This window comes from Natator depressus, chromosome 6 (assembly GCF_965152275.1).
Source record: "Natator depressus isolate rNatDep1 chromosome 6, rNatDep2.hap1, whole genome shotgun sequence".
Lineage (NCBI taxonomy): Eukaryota > Metazoa > Chordata > Testudines > Cheloniidae > Natator > Natator depressus.
The window spans coordinates 19,866,593-19,888,510 of NC_134239.1; the positions used below are offsets into that span (position 1 = coordinate 19,866,593).

The window sequence follows — 21,918 nt, forward strand, 5'->3', positions numbered from 1 at the left end:
CTTGCTCTATACTATTTTCTGAATATAATTTGATTAACCCATTATGCTGTTCCACCTGTATTCTAAGGGTATGTCTACACTGCAATTAGACACCTGCAGTTGGCACGAGCCAGCTGACTTGGGGTCGTGGGAATCAGGCTAATGGACTGTTTAACTGCAGTGTAGATGTTCAGGCTTGGGCTGCAGCCCAAGCTCTGGGACTCTCCCATCTCTCAGGGTCCTAGCACCTGGCACCAAACATGTACACTGCAATTAAACAGCCCCTTAGCACAAGTCCTGTGACCCTGAGTCAGCTGGCACGGGCCAGCCACCTGTTTTTAATTGCAGTGCAAACATACGCTACCTCCATTCTGCAGATATACACACCATTTGGTTCATTTTACCAGTGGAAAAACCTAATATAATTGGGAGAAGATAAGACTCCTATTTATAAGCTCATAAATTAAGGCCAGAAAGGGAACATTAGATCATCTACTGAGATTTCCTCTATTGCACAGGCCATCTGTCTGAAATAGGCCATATGGAATTGGGTAGTACTGCACATAATTGCAGCCCACTTCATGATATCTCCCAAAAATATTGGGAAACTGAGCAAGCCAGGGATGTTTCACTGGAAATGGAGTAGCTTCTGGACCAATAGTTCCTCTGCGATAGTAAAATCAGATTTGTTTTAACTTTTTTCTTTTGGCAGAACACTTTCTGAAAATGGCAGAAGCCCATCAAGCAGTAGCATTTCAATTTACAGTAACTCCAGATGGGATCGACCTGCGAATGAGCCATGAGGCTCTCAGACAGATCTATCTTTCTGGTCTCCATTCCTGGAAAAAGAAGTTCATCAGATTCAAGGTATTGAGTTCCTGTAGATTTGAATGCATAATCAAAATCTATTTGGTATTTTTAAAACTTGCTTGGATTTTGCATGAGTAGAACTAAATATTGATGTAGCTATGGAAAATGATCATCATTCATCCTGATTTAATCAGTCTTTTTATTCTAACAGGCTGATTTTGTTCTCAGTTGTAAGTGCAAACATTGAGTTACGCTGAAGAATTTAGCACTGAGTGATATTTTGTGGAAACAGTAAAATAGCTATGTGAGGGCTAACATTGAGGCATTTTTATTGCCCTTTTATATATGAGGCCCAGGTGCTGTTCTAAATTTTACTCCTAAGGGAATTCCGTGCCAAAAATTTAAAATTCTGTGTATTTTATTTGTCTATATAACACTACATAATCACACGAGTTTCAATTATTTTGGTAATTTATTTCAAATACCTGTCAGCAAGTATGTCTGTACCAATACAGATGACAAAAGAGATTCCCTCAGGGGTAGAGTTAATGAAACCCTACGACAACCCAGTTCCTGTTTCTCTGTTATGCTTTTGTTGGGCACCTCAGTCTGGGTGTGTCATGTGTGCCAACTGGGCACATCTTGGGGGTTAACTCTGCCCCTCTGGTCTCAGACACCCACACCCTCTACTTCCCAGAGCCCAGCTGCATGGCATACCCCAGCCCAGACACCTGTACCCTCCAGAGCAGAGCTCCATGATTGCCCCCCCCCGCCCCCCAGCAGCCCAGACACCCACCCCCTTGTACCGCCCAGGGATCCAGAGAGAGAAACAGCCTGATGTTGAGTCCCAGGCTTGTACAGAGTTTCCTGGACGATGCCTCCTTCCTTCAGGATGTGCTGGGAATCCAGGAGTAAAATTAAATAAATCTGATGGTAGGGTTCTTCCTTCGCTCTTCAGTTAACAATAGTCCAAATCCCAAAACCCAGAAGTAGCATTACATGGGTTGTCACATTTGGTGATCATATTGTTAATGAGAAGACCAGGAGTGAACTAACATAGTGTCTAAATTAGAGTAGGTAATCATTTCAGATTGAGAAAAGTTTGTCACTCTTGGTTAAACAAAATTTTGGCTCTTCTAGGCCCCAGTCTTCCAAACATGTATGCTTCTCATTACTTACAGAGAAGTCTCACTGAATTATTCCCCTGTCTAAATTATTCACATACATAAGAATTTACAGTAAAACCCTGATTGTGCATACTTTCTGTTAAAAGTAAGTTTCCAAGTCATCAAAACAAATATTCATGAAAACATGGTGACTTTTTGAAGATTCTGATGTTACATAAATGTGCTCTAATAAATTAAACTAAGAAATAGATAGTGGCTCTCCGATGCATGGAACACTTAAGTCAAATCTGGGTTTTACATTAAATTCTAAATATTGGGGTCTAGATTGCTGTGAATTCAGTGAGCTTTTTTCCAAATGTCTGTTTTTACATTATGCTTATTTATGCATTATTACTATTAGTGTTGACAGACTGTAGTCTGAGTTAACTGTATGTGAAATATTGAAATTACTTTTTAAAATAGTTTTATTATAAATATAGAAGTATACTTGGGATTCTTATACAACTGTGTGAAGAGAATGGTTTTAATTATATAAAAAACTTAGCTGTGTTTTTAGAATCCAAATTGATAAACTATTGCTGCCACACTGAGCATTTGTTTTAGAGAGGCCAGTTTCAGATGTAGTGGATTTTCCATTAAAGAGTTACTTCTGCTAAAGAGGTCCATTCATTTCAGCCTCTCTTTAGCAGTCTTCCCCAGTGCAAAGCGCGGCCCCTGCTGGCACCACTTCACGCTTGCACAAGGCTTGCAGTTTGGGTGGGCAAATATATATATATTTGATATATAACTGAGAATCTCTAAGCTCATTTCATGCATCATCTTGATATAACAGCTTCTGAATCGCAATTTCTTCTTCCTCCCAATCTAGTCATCTTATCTGTGTCCATCTTCTTGTTCTGAGTTAGATGTGTATTTGAAAGAAAAATAGTGGATACTAATGTTAGTGTCCTCTTAAAAGCTGTTTGTATAATTAAGAATTTTTTTTTTGTATTGTGAAATAAATGACTTTCATATGGGAAGGCTAAGTAAGGGATTCTGTTTTTCCAGAATGGAATTATCACAGGCGTGTATCCTGCTAGCCCATCCAGTTGGTTTATTGTAGTAGTGGGGGTGATGTCAACAATGTATGCCAGAATTGATCCTTCTTTAGGAATAATAGCTAAAATCAACCGGACCCTGGATACAACGTAAGTAAACTAGTACCTGTTTCCTCTGAGTGAATCAGGTTTTTTATGCAAACCAGCATTTCTCTTCTCAGACAGATGTATAATCTAATAGACTTTCACATACCGAGTTTTAAGTTGAAGAACTAAATTATCATAATGTGCAAGTCACCATTTGGTATTACCACTCATTTTATTAGCATGAGTATTATCTGAGGAGTACAACTGACAGCATTTCATCCGACGAGAACAGACAGCATAGGTGTTGTGGACAGGACTGAAGTACATTAACAGAACCTGTAAAGAGGAATCTTGTACAACCCTGCCCTACAGTGTGCCTGGCTTAGGCAACGTACCTCTGAGTGCTAGGTTCATTCACAATTTTAAGAAAATAAAAAAATAAGTGAAGATTTCTCAATGGGATGTTTCACCTGCAGACTGACCTGTGTATCAGGACACTATATCTATGTCTCTGTTTAGGTGTGAAGTACAGTTGACTACAAAATGTTGCCATGATTCTGTTTATACTGTAGAAATTGATTTAAACCTTCTTTGGCTTGTTCAGCTATGTAAGTATTAGGCTACTGGTAGCCAGAGCTATTTGGAAGCATCAGTAAATACTGTAAGCTCAGTCCTCCAACGTCATGCAGAAGCTTTTGAGCATGAGTTTAGGCCTCTTATCCTTTATTGCTTTAGAAAGCTATTGCGTGTATGTCACTAGCTGGATTGGAGATATAACTTCAGTTCGTATTTTCAGAAGACCACCAAGTGTTTCAAATGTGGTTGGGAGTATGTGTATGATAAACTGCACTTTTGACACTATATATTTAAAGAAAAGAATTCTTATCGTGCCAAGCTTGGATGGGCATATTGTTTTATGAATTCGACATATATTCAACACACACAAGATATAAACACTAAAGTCTTTTCTATGGTATTTTTCACCCCCAACGTTCCTTGTCAGAGGAGGAATAGTACAGACCACAGCCAAGCAAAGCACTGGTAGACATGAGGCAAGCTTTCTACAGCGTCTTCTGCTAAGTTAGTCTTGTGCAGGATGGGACCCACACAATCCTGACTTGCAACATACTTCTCTTCCAGCTCTGGGCCTTTCTTAGTAGTGGCAGAGTATGTGGTAGTTTTCTGATGTGCACAAATGAGCAAGGATGAAACCACAAACTCTTTTGTTCTTGTGACTGAAGGAAGGAATTTGTTCTCTTATAGAGTTATAAGGCTAATAGGGTCAAATCATTTAGTGCTACCTTTCTGTCAGTTACTACCATTTTAACACACTTTTCTGCATATTTTGTGTATGCAATCACTGAGGAATCTGGGTGAATTATGTTAAATCATGTTGGACCTTTCTAGTGATTTACAACTGTAAATCCAGGGTGAATGAGACTAGAATTTATCCTCTTCTCTTCTCTATTCCTACAGCAGGATGAGAGGAAGTGTGTGGGAAAAGATGCTACTAATATTTTAATATTTAAGCTCCCTTTTTAATAGTCATTTTTAAGGATTTATGATTTTGTTTGGAGAAATTGATGCCCCAGAGAAAATTTTGATCCATACTTTTTATCTCTCTCAATTGAAAAAAGTGGACTTAACATGTGGAAAGAGACTAGCTTGGCAATGGCCTCAAAAGGTGAAGTCAGTTTATCCACACTCTAGGTACTGCATTGACAGCGGAAGTACAAGTTGCATCACAGCACCCTCCAGTGTGTCTCACTTCTGAGCAGGAAGGATCACTTGTATGGAGTGAGAAACTTCCCTTTGCCATTCAGCCACTCTCCTCTTTGAGTTTGCCTAGATTAGTAAAAGATCTAACCACAGTAGTTTCCTTTGTGTAAATGCAGGTTAACATCTTTTACCCCAGTTTCTGTTGCTCAAGGTCAACCCTATGATGAAGCCTAGGACTTACACCAGTGAGGAATTAGGCATATTGGAGCTTCTGCGCACAAACCTTATTCCTCCCCATCCTAATCATCCCCTGCCTCCAGAATACCCCTTACATGTGTGCACACAACTGCTCTTATGTGGGGTTGTTGGCAAAGGAGGTGGCAGAACTATCCCAATACAGTTTGCCTGTGCCAGAGGAATTCACCGCCACACAATGGAGAATGACTTTAATCGATCAAAGAACCCTCTAATTCTCCCAGAAATTTGTTGGTGAAAGGTTAGCTATAGGACCTCTATATAGAGCTTGATGTAGCTAGTCACTGGGAACAAGCAGGGCTCATGTTATCACTTTCGTTGTTCTTATACATTGTTTTACCTCTTCTGACATTAATTGACATAAACTGACTTTTATTTTAAATAGTGGTTATATGTCCAACCAAACGCAGAACATTGTGAGTGGGATGCTTTTTGGCACTGGGCTGTGGGTAGCCCTTATTATGACAATGCGATACTCACTGAAGATGCTGCTTTCCTATCATGGATGGATTTTTGCTGAACATGGCAAACTTTCCACAGCAACCAAGATTTGGATGGTAAGGAAATTTTGTCTGTTTCTGTTTTAATTGTGGCACTGATAAGATATCTTAAATATCATTTGATTTTTTTTTGTGTCATTAAGCTCTTAGAAGCCAGCTCTTTAGTTATTTTTCAGTTTTCTTTGTCTCATTCATTCATAATGTTTGGTATGCATTGGAATGTCCTTGTACAGTGCTATTTTCTCTCCCAGTGTCTTTGGTTGCTGTCATCCACTTGGCACCCGGGTTGTTGGTGAAACTGTTCAGGTAGTCCTTGGAGAAGGAAGAGCACTTGTATAATTTGCTAATTCACCCAAAGTGGAGGATCAAATATATTGCCTACAGACACCTCTTCTTTAGTAGGGAAGTACAACTCGGAGATTACAGGTCCCAGCATGCAATGCTGCATCTTCTACAGAATGATCTGAGCTAATTGCTTAGTGCAGGATGGAGCACCGAATTTTGGGGATTGTAGTCCCTGCAATGTGACATCTCTGTTATAGTTGAGAAGCACTGTAATCTACTCCATTTAAAGTAAAATAGTTACAGCGCTCTGGTTCCTGGCAACATGGTCTTTCAGCTGGGTAGAACTTGGATGCTCTTGACCCAAAACAACTGCAACGTTTGAAAGACCATGGTTGTGCCTGATGAATAGAGAAAGAGTTGCTAAGGAAGAGCAACACAGAAGGTAAAACCTGTTAAGCAGTCTAAAACAATAAAGCTCCCTTTTACTGTTCCCCTATGATCCACCTTTTTATTGATGTTTGGTTTCATTTCATTTACTTTTCTCTCAAATTGATTTCCAGATAGTTGAACGTATGGGACGTTAGCCATTTTATGGTAAACGTACAGTTTTCTATAGCTATTTTGGTCTACAGTAAATATGTGTTTGTTTTGAACTTTATTTTGCATTGAAATAAAACATCATCTTTTCAAAGTATTTAGCACTTTTATGTTCAAAGCATGTTGAAAACACAAAAGCACAAAATGCTTTCTGAGGTTAGGTGGTTTTTTACCCATTTTACAGATATGGGGGAACTGAGGCAGAGACACCTAATGATTCACCCAAGATAGCAAAAGAAGCCCAGTGTCAAACCCAAGATAAGATCTGAGTTCTGTCTCCCAGTGCTGATCATGACTCTATGGAAAAGAATCTATTTAAGAAGCTGTCATATGCCTCAAATGATGTGTTTAGAGAGATCTGGTTGCATGCAGGTGAATACTTTTTGGGGAGGGGATTTGCTGTTAATCACACTCAGTTATGTCAACAAAAATACTTATCTTGTTTTGCGCTTGGTTGTATTAAAAAAAAAAAGTGTAAGAGTCCGATTAAAATACACGTGATGATACCCCTTATTCACCGCATCCTCCAAGTTTACTACAGTGTGGGATTAACATGTAGTGGCTGTGTTATGGAGGATGTTCAGTAGGCCTGTAGAATGATATGCTAAAATAGTTCTAAGGTGAATATGTATCTGTTTTAAATGAATTTTTTTATAGTTCCCCCAGATATGGTATTGAGAGCCTCCTGATATGAATTTGTACAGTGCAGGTGCTGAATGGTAAGGCACAGTGCACTCTGTCAAAATTGCTTGTCATTCTCACTGGCGGAGTTTTCAGCATGTCCTACTAAATGGATATTTTAAGCTGTTAATCTTCCCTTATAATGCTAAGCTTGAGCAGTGTGAACTGTAATGCTAATTATCACGTCTTGCTGCTTGCATTATATTTCTGGGTACTGTTGGAAAGCTGTTTCTCTTCATGGTTTTAAAAGTCTCTCTCTCTCTATAAAGGAGTGAACCCAGTGTTGCCTCTCAAGACTGACAAATCAGAACTAGTTAGTTGGTATTCTCTTTTGGAACTACAAAGTCCCTCAGAAGTTTTTTCTGATACCTAACATAGCTGGTTTACTAATTTCCAGTGGTGGTGATGGTATTACTTCCCTCATAAACATTTCTGACCTTCATAGCTTTTTACGTCTTTATTATCTCTCTTTGGTATTCCATGATTTTTTTTTTTTTTGGACCTGTTTCCCATTTTATTTCTCAGCTGTTCCCTTGATTAAGAGCATTCAGAGGTGTGGCTAGTAGGAATTTACTGATCTCTGTTCAGAAATAGTCACCTGATTGGAAAACTGAACTGTCTGTTCACCCATAGTCCAGACTGCTTTGCAAGGGACTGGAAACTTGTAACACTTGTGCTTAGAGTTTTTTTTAAGGAAATTTATTATTTTTAATTCGTGTAGCAGTACTAGGAAGTAAACTTTGTAGTTGTAGTTTAATATTTATTCCATAGACAGAAAGGAGAAATTTTGTGTCTGTTGTGAAGGCAAAACCCATTAGAATTGCTATATCTGGATGTGATCATTGCTATATCTGGATGTGAAATAAGAGAAGTTAACTGTGTAGAATAAATCACTTACATTCTTTTTGACAAATCATTTGAGAAGTATCCAAATTGCCCTGGAATGTCTTAACTGTTAACAAGCTTACTGTAAGGAAAAAAAGAGCTACATAGAAGTGAATATTGTTATTGCCATCAGGTGAGCAAGTATCCTCCTTGTCATGGGAGAATTTGCACCTGGTATGGTTCAAATATTCTGAAGCCAAATTGTGTCGTCGCCGCCCCCCCCCCCCGTGAAAGGAGCAGAAACCAACCTTCTGGTGAAAATCTCCATGACCATCGCCATCCCCCCTGTGAAAACGGTGGGGCTTCCCCACAAATCTTACAGATCCCTGAGAGGACAGGGCGAACCATGTAGAGATCCTGTGCTCCAGATGACCTTCCTGGATCTTTTCTAGCAGTCATGCCACCTGTGGAGGCCCTCAAGGGTGCAGGGTGGGGTGACACTGAAAGGCCGAATCGGCAGGTAGTGATCGATCTATTGGGGATCGATTTATCGCGTCTAGACGCAATAAATCGATCCCCGATCGCTCTGCCGTCGACTCCGGAACTCCACCAGGGCGAGAGGCAGAAGCGGAGTCCACGGGGGAGCGGCGGCCATTGATCCCGCGCCGCGAGGATGCGAAGTAAGTGATTCTAAGTCGATTTAAGGTACGTCGACTTCAGCTACGCTATTCTTGTAGCTGAAGTTGCATATCTTAGATCAATCCCACCCCCTAGTGTAGACCAGGCCAAAGGGTAGTATCTCTGATCATGGAAAAAACTGATTTTTCTCTATAAGTTCTGTAGGGTCAGAGAGGGAATTAATTGAATTGCCCTCCTGTGCCCACCGAGTAGTTGCCCCCACCATCGAGGATGGTGAACCGCACAGAGAAGGCTCCACTGGGTTCTTGGGTATGGGTGCAGGGAGAACAGAGCTAAGACTGAGTTTCCCTTTTATGTTGGAAGTGGCATGATCCATATCAAGTGGGACTCCTCCATGTGTGAATATAAGAGGTGGCATGATCTGTCCTTTTGTTTTATAGTAGTGTAGATCCCGTGTATGTGATCAGTGCTCAGGACTTGCAAAAGGTGGAAGGGTTCCGAAGAAGAAGGTGGGAAAGAAATGCTCAGTCTTAATGATGAGATGCAAAGTGTGTTGCCTTCTTACTGTAATTGGTGACTTTCTCGAGGCACTTGAAAGCCCTACATACACTAAGACTTGGCTATTAACACTGGCATCCTCATACTTGTTTTCATTGCATGCTTAGAAACTGTGCTATGGACTTGCTGGGCCAGTGGTTTCTGTTAGGAATGTATTTTTTGGGGGGAAAAACACTGTCTAAGTTAGATTTTTTTATATCAGGCTAAAACTGTGTAGGAAAATGGTTCTCAAACATAGTTACAATATTTAATTTTTTAAAACATGGTTGTAGCTAACTAGTGTTCTTATTCTACCATGGGCCTTAACCCAGTGATGGAATAGGTTCTGAGACACCATGTAGATACAAGTTTGATTTTCAGTCTTGCCAATCCTCTAGTCTTCAAAGATGTAAACATATTCAGAAGAACACTTTACAGGGAACTTTTATGGTCTACATCATAGACATTTTCCCTGTCAAAGGCCTTTAGGTTGGGAACAGAGGCATTTACAAGGCCTTTACCATTCAACAGAGGCAGTGTGTCCTAGTGGCTAGAACACTAGATTGGAAAACTGAGACACAAAGGTAAAGTGACTTTCTCAAGGTCACTCATCAGGCTGGTGGCTATGCTGGGGACCCAGGTCTCCTGAGTTCCAAAGTGCACTAAGGGAATAATGTTGTTTACCTCTTTATAAAGTGTTTTAAGATCTACTGATGAAAAGCCAGGGTATTATTAATTTTCATCTCACACATACTTTGCAGTCATTTTGAATGTAATAGATTGTTTGTTTGTTTTTTTTATTTCAGAGGCTGGTAAAGCTTTTCTCTGGTTGTAAACCAATGTTGTACAGCTTTCAGACATCTCTGCCACGACTGCCGGTCCCAGCTGTAGAAAACACTGTCAACCGGGTGTGTTGCTGGAGGAGCTGAATTAACTTTTTCACAATTTGATTGTCGTGATGGTTTTCAGTGTCTTTTATATGATAAATGTACTGAAGTGGTTAATGCTATTAACATTCCAATCCCTCCAGTTTTAGTATCAGATTAACAGTTAATGTATCAATTAAAATAAAGACTATGACAGACCAAGGGTAATTCAGAGTTAAAGACTGACCCTTTTTCCTTTAATCTTTATCTTTGGGCCCAGGCTCTCAGTGGATAAATGCATGATATTACATGCCTTGTCAGTTGGTACAGCAGCACACAATGGAGTGTGATTTACTGGGATAGAGCCCTTGATATCCCTTCTTTCATTATCCATGTTATGTATTCTTGATGTTACTTAAGTATAGTGCTCCTGTTATAATAGGCTTTGTATTAGGAATTCTTTTAGGCAAGACTCCAACTAGTTTTAGGTTTATTTTGATTCTTGCAGGTAAAGAGTGGCAAACTCTGGCCTTAGGCAAACTAACTATATATGAAAATTAATAGGCAACAAAAATAGTGATAGCAGTTAAGTCTATCCCCTGTAACTAAAAAATATATCTAAAATGGCTCAAAATTAAGGAAATACTTAATTCATAATATAAAATATCTCACCTACTAAAAGGAAAATCACTTTTCCAAAAATTCTATGCTAATAGATGTGCTTTCATTTATGATTTGGAAGCAAGTAGTGAGTAGACGGGGTAGGGGTGGGAAGAGAGTACCATATTTGAAGGGGGGAAATAGATATAGTAATAGAAAATGAGCTCATATCTTTCAAGATGTATGTTCTCAATTATTTTTTACTAACACCTGTTACAGCTGAAACCCTGTAAACCAACTTTAGAATACTTCCCTTTGTTTATTAAGCTCTTTGTGAATAAATGACAATAAGCTCTGGTGAAAGCTGTGGCACTGACATGAATTTTTTTTGTGTTTATTCTAGTATCTGGATTCAGTTCAGCCACTTATGAATGATGAACAGTTCAAAAGAATGGAGGGTCTTGCCAAAAATTTTGCATTTAATCTTGGACCAAAACTACAGTGGTATTTGAAACTGAAATCCTGGTGGGCCACAAACTATGTAAGCAGATGACACAACGGCTCTTATGAAATCACATAGTTTAACTCTCTCTCCCCTCTTGCATTTTTTCCTGATTTTAATACATGCTTTTTCAATTTTCAATCTTCTGTAATTTTAAAGGAAGTCCAAAACCAAAATTACTAAAAATGCCCTGCACTTACATCTTTAATGTCTTTCATATCCATTAATTCTTACAGTGCTTCTGTGTAGTAGGTGAGTATATGTACAGATGAACACCAGAGTTACGAACTGACCAGTCCACCACACACCTCATTTGGAACTGGAAGTACGCAATCAGGCAGCAGCAGAGACACCCCCCCCCCCCAAAAAAAGTGCAAATGCAATACAGTACTGTGTTAAATGTAAAGTACTAAAAAAAAAAAAGGGAAAGCAGCATTTGTCTTCTGCATAGTAAAGTTTCAAAGCTGTATTAAGTCAATGTTCAGTTGTAAACTTTGAAAGAACCATAACATTTTGTTCAGAGTTAAAAACATTTCAGTTAACGAACAACCTCCATTCCCGAGGTGTTCGTAACTCTGAGGTTCTCCTGTATTGAATTCCCCATTTTCTAAGTGCAGAAATTGAGACAATGGTTAAATAACTTGCTCAGTGTGGCACAGTGAGTAAGTTATTTAACCAAGTGGCAGAGCGAAAAGTAGAACTTAAGAATTCCTGTCTTATTACTCTAGACCAGGCTTCCTGTCTGTCATTGAACAGGACTCAAAACCTACTCACTGCTATATTTGCTTATTAAATTAACTTGCAACTTCTCCACCTGGCCGGTCTGGGATCCAGGGAGTGGAAAGGCAGTGTGGTTTAGAGCCACCTTTTCCTCCCGCTGTCCTCAGCTGCACTGAGTATGAACTTAATGCAGATGTGAATCTGTCCAATTATGTGTACATGTTAGAGAGGAAAACAAAGCTGTAGCCACCAGGATGGGTGGGTGTGGGGGGTGTGTGCAGGTGGGGTGCGGAGAGAAAGTAGGCACACACCTTACTGGCCTGTTATCTAAATCTTAGCTATACATGGTAGCTTGAACAAGCTTACACAGTCCCTAGAGCAACCCTACCATAGGATGAATAATATTTCAGAAGCTTTATTATGATGCATATTATAAGGACACTTTAGAAATACTGTCTGAAGAGGAGATGGGAGATTGCTTCAAAAATTGCTTACCTGAGAGTTAAGGCTGAATTTCTGACCTTAGTTTCCTGGGTCCTTGTGGTTCTCTTTCCCCCAAACAGTGATACTTCAGCATTCAGAATTAATTAAAAAAAAAAAAAAAAAGCATTTCCTTCTGCCTGGTGTGTAATATTACCCAGTGTTATGGAGCCACTACAGTAGAGGACCAGAAGCCATTGAGAGCAGAGGTACAGGCTAACAAGTTTATGCTAAATTTTGTTCTCTTCATTCTGTAGGTTAGCGACTGGTGGGAAGAATATATCTATCTAAGAGGACGTGGGCCAATTATGGTTAATAGTAATTACTATGCAATGGTAAGTAAATCTTCTAAACCTTTTTATAGAAACATTCCTCCTTAGGATTCCTGTTATCTTTTGTTTAATACTTCGTTTCTGAACTCCATTACTGTGCTGATATAATCTGTGCTTTCTTCCTGCTGGCATAGTCTTCACATAATATATTACAAAAGCACTGATGTCTTTTAATATGGAAATGTTCATAATAAATTCAGTTCCTCTGTCTTTAGCCCTGCTTTATTAGATAGGACTCTACTTCAGATTTAAAAGTTCAAAGAGTATTATTACTTCCTGTAGAGTCTACTAATTATTTACTGTGACAAGCATTGCCTCTTGGCTCATAAATGGCTATGACTGATTCTAATGAGCGTTCCTTGTTGCCCACCCACTAGGATTTCTGTGAGGGGGAATCCAAGTCTCTGTGCTCTGGATCCCTGGGGGTGTGTTAAGCTTCGACACTTCTGATAGCAAGGGAAGCCGTTCTTCTGGTCACTGTAGTAAATCCACCTCTCTAAGAGGAAGTAGCTAGGTCAGCTGAAGCATTCTTCCATTGAACTAGCACTGTCTACACCAGGGGTGGGCAAACTTTTTGGCCTGAGGGCCACATCTGGGTGGGGAAATTGCATGCAGGGCCATGAATGTAGGGCTGGGGCAGGGGGTTGGGGTGCGGGAGGGAGTGCAGAGTGTGGGAGGGGGTGCGGTGTGCAGGAAGAGGTTCAGGGCAAGGGGTTGGGGTGCAGGAGGGGTGTGGGGTTTACGAGGGGGCTCAGGGCAGGGGGTTGGGTTGCAGGAGGGGTTCAGGGTGAGGGCTCTGGACCGGCGCCACTTACTTGAGCGGCTCCGGGGTGGCAGCGGCGCACAGTGGGGCTTAGGCAGGTCCCTGCATGCCCTGGCCCCGTGCCGTACCGCTCCCAGAAGCGGCTGGCAGCACGGCCCCTGGGGAAGGGCGGGCAGAGGGCTCCACAAACTGCCCTCGCCTGCAGGCACCACCCTCCCACAGCTCCCGTTGGCCGTCATTCCCGGCCAGTGGGAGCTGCAGGGGGCGGTGCCTGCAAGCGAGGGCAGCGCACGGAGCCCTCTGCCCCCCAGTTCATCCCCCTCCCCCCAGGGCTGCAGGGACGTGGCGCTGGCCGCTTCCAGGAGTGGTGCGGGGTCCGTGTCACCACAGGGGTGGTAATCCCGTGGGCCGTAGTTTGCGCACCCCTAGTCTACACTGAGGCTTAGTTCAGCTTAACTGTGTCTCTTAATGGTGTCAGATTTTAGGTGTAGATCAAGCCACAGGCACTGATGACAGCAGTTTTTCATAATACAACTTCACAATGTCAATCGGAATTTGTAAGTTGTACAGACATAGCCCCAATTCATCACAGCTCCATATACTACTTAATCCACAAGCATGTTGTTATACTGGATGCTGCTTTAAATTCTTGAATACGTACATGCTGGAAATAAAAATATATGAACTTCTGTTATCAGAAAACAAGCACTAGCTGCCACCAGGCTTCACTATCTCCCTGATTTGATATGAATTAAGGTTTTTAGTATTGCTCTTCTGTTGCAAGTGTGATGCCTGGTCTACACCTAAAATGGAGGCTGGCCTAGCTGTGTTGCTCAGGAATGTGAAAAATTCACACCCCTGAGAGATGCAGTTATATTGACCTAAGCCCTAGTATAGACACTGCTAAGTCAATGGAAGAATTCTTCCATCAGCCTAGCTTCCACCTCTAGAGGGGGTGGGTTTACTACAGCCCTGGAAAAACCCCGGTCTGTTGCTGCAGCAGGTATCTACACTACAGTGCTGACAGTGGCGTAGCTACAGCTGTGCTGCAGTAGTGCGTGTACTGTAGACCTAGCCTAAGTAAGCTGTTCGATACACTAGATTTCAGTCAACAAGTCTTCAATCTGATGCCATTTAAGGAGCAGGTACTGCTATTATTTTGTGACTTTTTAAGAAAACATTTTTAAAGTAGAAAAGGAGTACTTGTGGCACCTTAGAGACTAACAAATTTATTTGAGCATATTTAAAGTAGGAAGTTGTTAAGTGCACTCTGGCTAGTGACTTGGCCAGTTTCCCTAAATGAAAGCCTTTTCTGTAATGACACTAGAATTAATTATGGGGAAAATTGCGTTTTGACTAATGCATGATTAATGAACTCCGTTTGCTGAATGGAGTTTGGCAATTATAGTATCTATATTAACTTACCTTTCTTCTATCTTCAGGACTTTCTGTATGTTGTTCCCACTTCCCTGCAGGCAGCTAGAGCAGGTAATGTTATCCATGCCACCCTGCTCTACAGGAAAAAACTGGACAGACAGGAAATCAAGCCAGTATGTAAATCCATTTCAGTAGTTTCTAATTTCTTCAAATTTACTTTTTAACAAATCAGCCTCCATTTTGAAAAGTAACAGGGGAGAGAAGTAGTGCCTTATGTTAAGGTACAGTGTATGTAACTGTAGCTAACGTGTGGCCGCAAACCCATTGTGGTTGCTAGTTAAACTCCACTCATGTTGGACCTTCTGTTTAAAAAGATGTAGACCTCTGCCATGGAAGTTAAAGGAAAACTTCCTTTTGCTACAGTAGTGTTTGAATTGAACTTTGCTCTGGGCTGCACTCCACTGGAGGGCAAAATAGTCACATTACACTTGAGTATTCTGTCTAGTAGAAGGCAATGATACACATACATGTTAGTTAGTATGATAATATATTCAAACGCAGAACCCTGTAGGAAGATGCAATTATGGTTTTTTTGAAGGCAAGTTTCAAGGTTTGTGCAATAGGATTTTAATGAACAAAAGGCAGATGATAGTGAAAATGACATCTTCCAGGAGCAGCAGAAATGTCATGCCAGAATAGTTTGTATTCTATGTTTACCTTCATGCTGTATTTTAAGAATACAGAGAGCAGCGTTTATGTGCATGCACGTGCACACGAAGGACAAACAGGGCCAATCTTAACTCCTTACACCTAGGCAAATAAACCTGGCAAAATGGAGGAACCTATTTAATGGGCATATTGATGTGGAAATTGAAATGTGGCAACTGCCATAAATCTCAGTGGCAGAAATCCATCTAACTACATTTCCAGTCTATCCTTACTGTACTTCAGTTCTAAAATAAGTAAAATTGTGCTAAATTTTGAAAAGCTTCAAACTTTTAAAATCCTGAAAACTAAATGTAAAAATTCAGTAACCTTGTCAAAAAGTGAAGCCTTGAGGAGAGTAATAAAAAGCACCAGGAAATCAGCGTTTTTTAATACCTGGGTAAGATCAGATCATTTCACTGCTCTTTGAGTAGACATCAAGTGCTAAACAAGTTAGGAGACTAGAGGCATTTTCAAACCAAAAAGTAGTTTAAAACTTGTGTAGAGCTAGAAAAGCCTTTCTGTGCATGCCATTGAAATGGATACTGCATACCAATAATGCATCACATAGGACTGTAGGAACCTACTGGACAAAATTGATTCCCAGACAATCTTCTTTTTAAAGCAGGCATCTCAGCGAAGTGACTTCTACTGTTACGTTGCAACTGGAGCAGTTGAAGAATGTGTCCAGGAAATCATACTAGAGACAGATGCAAACCAAAACCCAGCATCTGAATAGTTCCAAACTTTGGGGAAGTTCAGATCCTGTTATGGGCCTTATGGCTTTAATCCATTTCTCTGCATCCTATAAAAATTAAAAAATAAGGCTAGAAAAATCTTAATCACTATTTAAATGGTGTTTGAAAACTTTAGAACAGGGGTGGCCAACCTGAGCCTGAGAAGGAGCCAAAATTTACCAATGAACATTGCCAAAGAGCCACAGTAATATGTCAGCAGCCCCCCCCCCATCCACTACCCCCCTCCAGGTCCGAGCACCTCCTGCCCACTGGCAGCCCCACCAATCAGCACCTCCCCCTCGCTCCCCACGCCTCCCACCAGCCGCAGTCAGCTGTTTTGCAGTGCGCAGGAGGCTCTGATGGCGAGGGAGGAGGAGTGAGGACATGGTAGGCTTGGGGGGAAGGGCCAGGAGCTTTGGGGGAAGAGGTGGAGTGGTGGCAGGACCTGGGGCAGAGCAGGGGGTTGACCAGTGAGCACCCCACAGCACACTGGAAAGTTAGCATCTGTAGCTCCAGCCTCGGAGTCGCAAGGAGCCGCATATTATGCAAGGAGCCGCATATTAACCTCTGAAGAGCCGCATGCGGCTCCGGAGCCACAGGTTGGCCTCCCCTGCTTTAGAAGAAATTCATATTTAGAAATGTTATCTCCCCTGTTCATTTTGGTGGTATCACTGTTTGTTTTAAAAACAGTCATTGAATGAGTCTCAGGAGGATAACTAGATTTTTTTTTTTATGGAGTAAAGTACAGGTAATACCATGCCAATGGCTTTTCTGTTATTCATACGAAGGGCTTCCCCTTTCTTCTATGCCTTCAGTTTGTAGTTAATTTCTACTCAGTTTCGTGGCCATTTATTTTAATGAATAAATGCTGCTAATGGAGGGAATCAAGATCACATGACTGTTTTAGCTTGAGACCTAGGGTCACATGGTTGTTTTAAGAAACTGCAGTCTAATAAGAATCTGTTCTCTTGCATATATACATATATAAAATATGTTCACTAATATGCCATTTAACTGTGAGGAATCAGAGGCTGTGAAGAGGCAACTCCCAATGGATGATATGAAGTTCTGCATCAGTGATTGGCACTGAGAAAGCCTTGAATCTGTTAAATCCACAGCTTTGATCATCTGCTTTTAAAGGGGAAGCTCATAGTAGCTGGGCAGTGTACATATGACTAGTGGAAAAACTATGGACCCTAACATGGGTAGGTCAGGGGACAACTAGAAAGAAAGAAGAAAAAAAAAAGGTCTTTGATGTGTTAAAATCCTCATGTTGTCCTACAGTCTCTCTTTCTAACCAGCATGTGTGTTTTTTCTCTCAATTTGCTAATTGTATGTATAAAAACACAATTGTAACCTACATTTGCGGCATAGATTCTTCTGATGGGATCCACTGTTCCACTCTGCTCAGCTCAGTGGGAGCGAATGTTTAATACCTCCCGTATCCCAGGAGAGGAAACAGGTAAGTGGGGCCAGCCAAGGACAAGGAACGCCAGGGAATCCAAACAGTCTGTGGAATATTTCCGAAGGGTGTCCTCTTAATATAGCCATAAGCTGCTAGACCTATACTTTCAAAGAGCAAAACCTGAAAAAGGAGTAAAAAATGCTCTTATGTTAAACTGAATGTGTGCCATGACCATTTCTCAGCGATTAGCAAATTAGCATAATAGTTTCATAGACATTTCTCCTTTTTGACTGACTTCAATTAGTACGGTAGTATTCTGACAGATTAATGGTTTTTGGCTGTTCCTTTCCTTTATTTATAAGCTGGCCCTTGGAAACTGTTTGCTACCTTGTTATTTCATATTTACTTTTTCTCTGTTCTGTTCCTTAAGGTCCTCTTGTTTTTTATTACGTTTTTACCTCCATGAAAGTTCCATTCTCTGTGAGATTTCACAATCATTTGAAATCTTTTTATTTTGTTTTTGACTTTCCTTTTTTCCTTTCAGCTTATGATTCAAAATATCATCCCAATGTGTTCTTCTCAGTATGAACGTACGTTCAACACTAGTCGTATACCAGGCATAGAGACAGGTACAGTTTTAGTCCTGTCAATGTTTTTAGCCCCTTAACCTTCTTTGTGCATAGTAAGAGATGTCACAGTTGAAATCACCTATAGTAATGACACTTTTTATCCAAACTGTGACTTCTCCATAACATGCTTTAAGATAATTACATTGCTTTTTATAATAATTAAGAGCTCAATTCTTCAAAGTTATGAACTACTTCCATAGTGTTGTGAAGGCTTATCAATATAATAAAGGGAGTGTCTACTAGTTAGAATGGTGGGGGGAGTCCACTCCTGCATTCCGTTCTGTGTCTGCCACTTACTCTGTGACACTAGGCAGTTCCCTTTACTTTCCTGTGCTTAGTTTACCTGTAGGAAAAAAATGTATTCACCTACCATACAGAAATCGTGAGGTTTAAATAATTGTAAAAGGTTTGGGCGGTCTTCAAACCTAAGTCACTCTAACGATAGAGCGATAGAAATAGGACATAGTAGATAGGTATAGTTAAAATCTTTAGAAAGAGAGAAAGGGGGGTGGCTACAAAGTAAGGCACTATTTTATTTAAATTGTGTATATTGTATTCCAGATCTGCATTCATAAGAGATTTATACATACTGGTAGTTCTGGGGACTAGCAAAGGGATCTGAAACCTTTCATCACTAGTACAAACCACTGGGCTATATGAAATGGGTTGATGGTATGTGACCATATCACAAAAAACACTCTTGCAGTTGGTACCCTTGTTAATCTGGGAAACTGTGGATTAAGTAGGCTTGGAAACTAGAGCTATGTTCTTATCCCTTAAAGTGTCTTCAGGTGAAAGTTGAACTGCTAAGGTTGTTAATCGGATCTTCCACCAGCAATTATAAATTGTTACAAAAGAGAGCATCCTAGAGCACATACAAGGGTACATACATTTTACACACTTTGGAATTTTTAAAAATAATGTTTCTTGCCATTTCTTAAAATTATATCCTGCAGTCCATCTTCTGTTACTTAATCCTGCAATGAAGTCCCAGTGGTGAGTGTGATATAAACTTCTGTGGTGATGGTTTGTGGTGTCATAAACATAAGGTCATGATTCACTGCAGAATAAAACAATGACTTCTGTTCAGGACAAAACCAAAGAAACTGGATTCAGAAGCAGATAGCTTTTTGTTTAAAAACAAAAGTCTTAACAAAAACAGGCCTATTCTCCTCTGTGGAGCAATTTGTTAGTGTTTAAGCCATCAAATATCCTCAGTCAGAACAGTGAGGACTCCGTTGAATCTTCTCAGAACCAATGGAATTACATTTCACACCAGTAGTTGTTAGTTCTCACTTGGAGCCAGGATGTCCCTGACTAAGGCATAGAAGGAAGGGAAAGGAAAAAGAAGCCTTCCAAGGGGAAGGACCTGCAAAAGGTCCAGGGACCACAGAGACTGCTCTTTTTTGTCTGCTTCTGGGGTACGTGTTGCTCCAAAATGAGCAAGGAAGAAAGCAAGACTATGGCACTGCTCCCCCCTTTATATCCCTCTCACTGGACTGAAGAGTGGTCTGGGCATAGAGAGGCTTGGAGGAATAGGCTCTGACCTGTAGGCAAGTTCAGTGTATGTACTATAATTACTTGGAATACTCTGAAAAGAAATAGCGTTCCTACACCTTCAGTATCAAGGCCTATGTGTAACTGGTTCATATACTTTCTGTGCATTGAGCTTTGCAGAAATATTATATAAAATTGCCATACTGTAACTGCAACAAATTATAGTTAAAGTAAATTCTGTACATTTGAAAACCACTACAGTTGCACCCTAATTTTTCTGCTGCTCCAGGCAGCAAACTTAAAGTATTTTATATGAAAATCTTCTGTCATCTTCATAAAATAATTTCCCTTAATCATTGTTTCATGTCCTGTTTGCTCTTTTCAGTTTCAGCATGTTTTTCATTTTTCTATTAAAAATAAATTATTTCAGTTTTTCTATGAATAATGCATGTCATGTGTTGGCTTTGTTCTCATTTTGCACAATGTTTACTGAAATCAGTTTTTCTGCATCTTGAAGGGATTACTTTTTATTTTCAATAATGACTGGAATGGTATCTTAAATTATTTCTATAACAGCCTTAAACTATAGGAATTTTATGTTTTAAAAATATGTATTTCACTTCCACATTGCCAGTGATGAAACCTTAATTATCTTAATACAGTATCCATTAAACAGTTCTTATTTTAAATTTTTCTCTTACAACTAAACATAATATATTATGACAACAGTAAACTGTTTGTTAGACCTCAGAGGTGGAAGATCATCTGGCCAGTCCATCCCCCCACCATAGGAAACCCATGCAATTTTCTTCAAACATTTACAGATGTACAGAAATAACATTTTTCTTCTAGTAATAGAACAAATGTTTATGGAAAGTTATTTATGTAATATGCTAATCTTTTCATACTTTGTTAGGCACCTAAATCTATATTTAGGAACCTAAATAAGTGGTCTCATCATGAGAAGTGTGGAGCACCTGAAATGCTTATTGAAATAGTGGAAGCTGGGGGTAGTTGGAACCACTGGAAAACTGGGTTCCTCGTTCTCAGTCAAGAGGTGTGGTCCCTTTGTAAAGGCACAAAAGGGCCATAAAACTAGTGAATTGTGGCCAGATAAGAATCCCCGAATATAGGGTTGAATCCCCGAGTGTCAGTGTGTTCCTTACATAACTGCCCTTTTCATAGCCCCCATCTGAGGTATGTGGCAGTAGCATTGCTGCACTCAACCTATTCCCAGCTGCCAGAACAGATGTGAATGTGGGCCACAGGCATAAATTAAGGCAGCCCTGAGATTGCTTTAACTTGTGCCCAGTGCCAACTAGCTGAAGAGCCTGGGTGATGTAAAGCCACTTTTACACCCACGCTTCCTGCACTGACTTCCTGGCCATATCACAGAACTGGAAAACAGGTCACTTTCTTAGTTGCTTAACATTGGCACCCAAGTTAGAAAGTGTTTGCTTTATGTATATGAGAAATTATTATAAAATTTAGGGTTTTTTTGGCTATTTTGTATAGCAGTATTTTCTTGCTAAATTTCAGATAATATAGTGGGTCGCCAGTGTTTATAAATCAAATGAAATGTGGGATTTAATATTTTGTAAACAAGTATGCTTAGACACAATGGTATTTTATGGTAAACATATGCCCTTTAGAGTTAAACATTTGGTATCTGATTGTTTCCATCCTAACATCACATGACCTAAGGTTACTTTCAAACCTTTGATTCCGATTTTAGATACTATCCAGCACATGAAGGACAGCAGACACATTGTGGTTTATCATAAGGGCCGTTATTTCAAAGTCTGGCTATATCATGATGGTAGACTGTTGAAGCCTCGGGAAATTGAACAGCAGATGCAAAGAATTCTAGAAGACCGTTCAGAACCTCAGGCTGGAGAAGAGAAGTTAGCAGCTCTTACTGCAGGAGATAGGTATGAATTTTTTTAAACAGTAACTTTTCTAATATTTTAAGACCGTTGTTTAAAGATGCCAGGCTCAGTGCCAGCTTCTGAACCTTACTGTCTGCGGTTAGTTGATTATTCCATAATCTGTGTTGTTGCATATCACTGGAATGTGAAACAATTGTTGAACCCTTTCTGGTTTGAGTTAGAAGTAACTTGGCAGTGACCAGTCACCTTCAGGCACACCTTCTGCCTATTTGTAGTTTGAGAAGCTTGCTTTGATTATGAAACACAAGTGAATTGTTTAATTGAACAATATTTGATGA

General features: G+C 40.2%; 1 protein-coding gene across 3 annotated transcripts in view; it reads left to right on the plus strand.

Annotated features, from left to right (window-relative positions):
• Positions 1 to 21,918, plus strand: part of CPT1A (carnitine palmitoyltransferase 1A) — a 69,070-nt gene that overhangs the window by 24,321 nt on the left and 22,831 nt on the right. For 2 of the 3 annotated variants that reach the window (XM_074954712.1, XM_074954713.1), the window contains 9 exons: positions 692 to 846; positions 2,964 to 3,103; positions 5,400 to 5,571; positions 9,885 to 9,986; positions 10,948 to 11,085; positions 12,504 to 12,581; positions 14,784 to 14,891; positions 17,535 to 17,622; positions 21,427 to 21,622. In XM_074954712.1, the coding sequence (XP_074810813.1) occupies positions 706 to 846; positions 2,964 to 3,103; positions 5,400 to 5,571; positions 9,885 to 9,986; positions 10,948 to 11,085; positions 12,504 to 12,581; positions 14,784 to 14,891; positions 17,535 to 17,622; positions 21,427 to 21,622 (1,163 nt within the window). In that variant the 5' untranslated portion in view covers positions 692 to 705. Of the gene's footprint in view, positions 1 to 691; positions 847 to 2,963; positions 3,104 to 5,399; positions 5,572 to 9,884; positions 9,987 to 10,947; positions 11,086 to 12,503; positions 12,582 to 14,783; positions 14,892 to 17,534; positions 17,623 to 18,109; positions 18,195 to 21,426; positions 21,623 to 21,918 lie in introns of all 3 variants that reach the window. The other variant, XM_074954711.1, reaches the window with a different exon arrangement.